The sequence below is a fragment of the Olea europaea genome, chromosome 13 (genome assembly GCF_002742605.1).
Source record: "Olea europaea var. sylvestris chromosome 13, O_europaea_v1, whole genome shotgun sequence".
Taxonomy (NCBI): Eukaryota; Viridiplantae; Streptophyta; class Magnoliopsida; order Lamiales; family Oleaceae; genus Olea; species Olea europaea.
The window spans coordinates 17,106,900-17,113,304 of record NC_036249.1 but is presented as its reverse complement, the minus strand read 5'-3'; the positions used below and the strand labels follow the sequence as shown (position 1 = coordinate 17,113,304).

Below are 6,405 nucleotides of genomic sequence, written 5' to 3'. Positions count from 1 at the left end.
TCATCAACAATGGTTACCATGTATTGAGCACCAGTTAATGATGGCTGTTTATAGGGACCCCACAAGTCAATGTGTAACAAATCAAAAGGTTTATTGGAACAAGATTCACTCAAGGGAAAAGGTAAACGTTGTTGCTTGGACTTAGCACAGATATCACAAGGTGAGATGTCAAAGAAATCATGATTATTACAAGCTTTGATGTGTTTCAAAACAGTAGCAGATGTGTGGCCAAGTCTTTTGTGCCACATTACACATGATGACACATCAATATTGTTAACAAAGGGATCAAAAGTACTGGAACTATTACAGGAAATAGAACTTTTATTACATTTAGCTAAAAGTTCAGGGAAAAAACTGGATTTATCAAGAATGTAAAGGGTGCCTATCATTCAACCAACAGCTATAACTTTCTCAGTCTTCTGGTCCTGCAACAGACAGTGAGATGCATAAAAATTACAGTTGATGTTGTTTATTTTGGCTAGTTTACTTACAGATAGTAAGTTGTATTTGAAGCTTGGCAAGTATAGAACATTTTTTATGGTTAAAGTTGGGTGGAGCTGAATGTCTCCTGATGTTGTAACATATTTTATGCTACCATCAGGTAAGTGGACAGGAAGTTTTATGGATGTAGGCTTAGTTTTCTGGTATGATTTCAGTTCTTTACACATATGGTTGGAGGCGCCAGTGTCAACTATCCAGAAGTTATCATCAAATAAATCAGCTGTGCTCAGTTTAAGAGTTAAGGCATGAATCTTACCTGCAAAATCTTCCAGATTCGCAAAATTAATGTGGTTGTCTCCCATATTCAACCTTCCCTTCATTAACTTCATCAATTCTTGTTGGATCATGTTGGATAGATTATTCTGTACTTCATTACTCTTGCTTTCATCTTGTTCTGTATCCACATCCAAAGGAGTTTCTGTTGAGTTAACAGTTGTAATTCTATTCATATCTTGTCCCTGTCTCTGATCCTTCAACCCCTTGAACCAATTCGGATATCCATTAAGTTTGAAGCAACTCTCTCTATCATGACCAGATCTGTTGCAGTGACTACAAAACTGATTTTCCTTTCCCTTTCTCCAGTTCTCAGATCTCTTGAAATTTCCTCTTCCAGTTCCAATTCTAATTGATGTTCCTCCTCTTCTGCTGTTTGTTTGTGTCATCCTTGTAAATAGTGCATTAGTTTCACTGCCCTCTGAATACACCATCTGTACCTGTCTTTGTTTTTCCACTTGTATCATCATCGAATAGGCTCTATTCACCGTAGGCCATGGGTCCATAGATAGGATCTGATTCTTCAAATTATCATAGGACTCATTTAGCCCCATCAAAAATTGCATCAATTTGTTTGAAGCTTCTCTATCAATCAATTTTTTGATCGCACCACAATTACATTGTTCACATATACATTGTGGTACAAGATCTAGGGCATTCAACTCATCCCAGAATTTCTTCAATTTTGAGTAATATTGCATTATACTCAGATTTCCTTGATGAATTGAGCTGATCGCACGTTGAATGTGATAAATCATAGGACCATTGCTCTCACCATAATGTTCTTCAATTTCCTTCCATAATTCTCTAGCAGATCCAGCATAGAGAAATGATTCTGCAATTTCTTTCGCCATTGAATTTAATATCCATGAGATCACCATGCAGTCTACTCTTCTCCATTGAGCATATTCAGTCGAATTTTTTTCAGGTTTTCTGCAATCTCCAGTAATGAAATCAAGTTTTACCTTCGCCTCTAGAGCAATCTTCATCGATTTGCTCCAGGTAAGAAAATTCTGTCCTGTTAATGGTACTGTGACTAGCATCATTCCAGGATGGTCAGATGCTTGTAAGAAAAGAGGATCTCCATTGTTGTAAGTAGAGGTCTCCTTCGAAGCACTTCCCGTTCCTTCTTCTCCAGTAACACGTACTGGTATGGATCTTGTTCCTGACAATCCATCATTAGCCATTTCTTATCAAGATTACCTGATTAGCTAAAATATTTTGTTTTGGATTTTGCTCTGATACCATAAACAATATCAAGGCAGAGAGAAAAACATGAAGGAGAGAAAATTCATATATGTATCTCACACGTTCAACCTTTGAATTTACACTATTTATATACAAGATGCAAAACTGAAAATACAGCTAAACCAATAGAAAAATGACAACTCATCAAGCTATTTAACAAACTAACTACTTGGAATATTAAATAACTAACTAACTGGAGCTGAAAGCTGACATCCCATTTTGTACACAATGTAAGTAAAAAGCTTCTATAAGATCCCATCTTTACTTCAGCGACAACATTTTCCTTTCTTCCAGCATCATATATTTAATAACCATTACCTTCGAGAAGAGTATAACCATGATTCAGAAGTTGTCCAACACATAGTAAGCTTTGGTCCAGCTCAAGAATGAAGAGAACATCACCAATCACGTTTTTTTCCCTCTCTTTGTTTTAACACCAGCAATGCCTTTCCATTTCATTTCTACCACAGCACCATTGCCCAATTCACTTTGAAATTGAAAGCAGTATCCATGTTTAGGAAAATGTCTTTCTCCAGCGTCATGTAATTACTACATCCATTACCTAGGAACCAAACCTCATTCTTCTTTTCAGAGTCATGTTGGCCTACATAAAACATATTTCCTTCAGGTTTCCCTTCATCTTCTTTATCCTTTGTGAAGTTTGCTTTTAGGTTATTTCTCGGTCTACAATCTTTTTGCAAATGACCAAATCTTTTACAATGGAAACATTGAGGTTTTCCTTTGAACCAACAATCTTTTTTAAGATGGCCAATTAACATTACATTTCTTGGAAGAGCCCTCTACACTTGATCTTCTATCAAAGTTGTTTCTTCCTATTCCTATAAATCCTCTACCACCCGTCTTGATATTGAGTTGATGGTTTCATTTCAAAGCTTTTTGAATTTACATTGAGCTTTGATTGGAAAGTACTCTCAACAGATTTTTCTAAGTGTCTATGCAAAAGACAGATATTCTCAATAAAGAACAAATATAGGATTTTAGAGCAATAAGCGTTCTACTCATGTTCTTGCTCCAGCTACATTGTTTATGGTACATAGGGGAGAATGTTAAGAAAAATATTGCTCTGATATCATGTTAAGAAAAATAAGAATGATATTATAAAATGTAAGCTCGTATGGATATTACAATGTAAGCTCTTGAATATTACAATGTAAAAGACCCTATTTATAGGGTTATAAATAACACTAAAAGGAAATAAACCAAAAAGGAAATATTGCACAATCAACTACTAAGGTAAATAATCCTAATTCTAATACTACACTAAAAGGAAAAATATAATGAAAAATATTCTATACAATATTTCTATATTTGACACCCTCCTCTCAAACTCAATATGGTGTAGAATATTGAGTTTGAAGAAATCGATTCAATCAAATCTTCCAAATTGATGAACTCCAAGCACTTGAGGTCTTTTCATTCTTGTTTGCTTGGAAGAAAATATATGATGGACACCATTTTTTTTTAATAATAAAAAAAACTCTAGGTTGTTTTAGATGCAGGGAGAGTGCCGGTAAAGTTCAAGATACCAACCCTCCAAATTTTTTTCATTTTTTTTAAAACATAAAATAAAAAATAAAAAAACCTCTAGCTTGTTTAAGAGGTACAGGAAGAACAAAAGAAAACCCCTAGTTTGTTTAAGGGGTACAAGAAGAGTACTGACCCTCTAATTTTTTATTTTTCTTCCAACATAAGAAAACCCCTAGTTTTTTTAAGGGGCACGGAAGAGCCGGTAAAATTTAAGGTACCGACCCTCCAATTTTTTTTTTTTCAACATAAGAAAACCCCTAATTTGTTTAAGAGGCACGGAAGAGCCGGTAAAATTCAAGGTACCGATCCTCCAAATTTTTTTTTTTTTTAAACATAAGAAAAGGGAAAAAAACCATTTTTTTTAAACAACTCTTAAAAATTAAAACATGAAAAAGAAGAAAAGAATTATGAGAAGAATAAAACTTTATATTCTTCCCATCTCCACAGTCTACGAAAGCAAGAAAAATAGCTTGAAAAGAAGACTTTTGGAGTCAGGATTGAGTAATAAATTAACCAAATTATGATGGTAGAGGAGTAGCCTTCTCAGATGACCTCATCAAATGGTGCAACATGGGAGAAACTTTCAGCAGATTTTGGTATGGCAACATTTTTAATGCCATGTTCCACGGTGTCTCTGTAGTGATTTATTTCCCAGCTATCAATGTTGTCTCCTTTCCCTAGCTGCTGCCGTTTTCAATGTCTCTCTTCAAAGCTGCTGGGTGATTTCTATGCGTCAATATATATAAAAACAGGCGGCCTACTACTTTTCTGTGTGTATATAATTGTTGCAGAAAAATTGCAGATTGAGGAACGCAATTCAAGGGTTGATTTCTCTAGGATCGAACCTGCTTTGATACTATATTAAGAAAAATATTGCTCTGATACCATGTTAAGAAAAATAAGAATGATATTATACAATGTAAGCTCGTATAGATATTACAATATAAGCTCTTGAATATTACAATATAGAAGAGCCTATTTATAGGGTTACAAATAACACTAAAAGAAAATAAACCAAAAGGGAAATATTGCACAATCAACTATTAAGGTAAATAATCCTAATCATACAAAGGAAAAATACAATGAAAAATATTATATGCAATATTTCTATATTTAACAGAGAAGACGAAATTTCTTTATCAATGTTGCCTTGGAAGTTTATCATATTTTTTACATGAACTTGCTTAAGTGTATGGAATGCAACTGTCTAGCATGTACGATTTTCATGCAAAAAACATTACCTCTTCAATGGACTTCCCCCCGAAAAAAATGTTCAATAAGAGCCATGTGTCTTTAAGGACATGCACTAATCTTTTTCACCTTACAAATCCATCTTCAACACAAGCTTCTTCATTTCTATGTTTATGTTTAAAGAATTTGATTTTAATATGGAAGAATAAAATAGTGCTATACATTTTGGAAAGTAAGGAACTTCATTAATGTTGCCTTGGAAATTTATAAAATTTTCTACTTGAACTTGCTTGATTGTACTGGCACGTGCAATTTCCATGTCAAACTGTTAAATTGTTTAAATGTGTTGGTGTTTAAATCTAGTTTGAATAAGGGTAAAAAATGTAAACTTGCGAATTCTCAGTTTGATTTTTTTTTTTTTTTTTCCATATATTGACATCGACTCTGAAGAATAGATTATTCAGTTAACTGGTGAAGAGAGCTTCAAAGTGTCTCTTGTTCCGTGTCCATAAGCTCTTCCTAAGTTTTATTTTAATGAAAGTCTCCAGGGGAATTAAAATTAATAAGTTGTTTAAAAGTGACACTTACTAAATATAGTTTTAAAAAAGAAAAGAATGTGCGGTTAAGAAGTCGTCAGTAGATGAAAGTAGTGGAAAGTTCAGAAAATGAAATTGAAGAGAATGTTACTGTAACTCAAGGTATTACTTGTCAATTTCAATTGGGAACTGTTAAAAGGTGTTACTTGTTGAAGCTTTCGCCACATGAATCACATAAATTAGGGGAGATTCTTTGTTTAATTAATGGAACTCTTGGAATCCCAACTTTTGAAATCATGACGATATACACCTTTGGAAATTTGGATTGAGAACCGAGTCTTTATTGGCATGCACAGTCATCAAGACAGTCAGTGGATTGAGGGTTTTTCACAAGTAGTGGAATTGAGTAGAACTCTGGTGCAGCATAATCTCGTTCCTTGTCAAGGCATAAAAATATTAGGTCTGGCAGAGCATCATTTGAATCTGTCGAAACACTATTGAAGGTAGTTTGGGTACGAAGAGATGGTCTATGGTGATGCTATGACAGAGGATACAGATCCAGGTTACCAATTTTGTGGCATGACAACAGAACATATGGAAAACAACTTGAAGCAGAATGACAAAATTGATGAACCTCGCGGAAATATTTCTGTGCTGAATCAAAGCGCAGGAGTCCAAGGCATTCATATGGAATGTCCTTACCATCTGAAGGGATAAAATTCACCATTGATGGTTTGTTAGATGTTAAATTTTTATAAATATGCATACTTGTCAAGATATACCGAAAGAATTTACAAAATCTATTACTTACTCCAAATCGAAGACTCAAATATTTTTATTGTGGTCTTGTATCCACAATTAATCATATGGATATTTAGGATTAGTATGTTTTTCCTTTCAAGGTCAGCTAGGTATTAAGCAATGATACTCGGACTCGGATATGGGTATCGAGTATGGGTATGTATCTAAATATTGGATCTTTTATTTTTTAAAATGTATAGTATGGGCATAAGACTAAAAAGAGTCCAAATTTTGGACATAGTATGTGCATGGGTACTTATTTCAAACTTCAATTCCTCCCCCCCCCCCCCCCCCCCCCCCCCCCCCC

General features: G+C 34.3%; 1 protein-coding gene across 1 annotated transcript; it reads right to left on the bottom strand.

The window, feature by feature from the left end:
• Positions 1–389: 389 nt before the first annotated feature.
• On the bottom strand, positions 390–1,961 carry LOC111408492. The gene is made up of 2 exons (XM_023038242.1): positions 492–1,961; positions 390–425 (listed from the first exon to the last, which is right to left on the bottom strand). The coding sequence occupies exons 1-2, from the start codon at positions 1,959–1,961 to the stop codon at positions 390–392; spliced, it is 1,506 nt and encodes a 501-aa protein (XP_022894010.1).
• Positions 1,962–6,405: the final 4,444 nt, after the last annotated feature.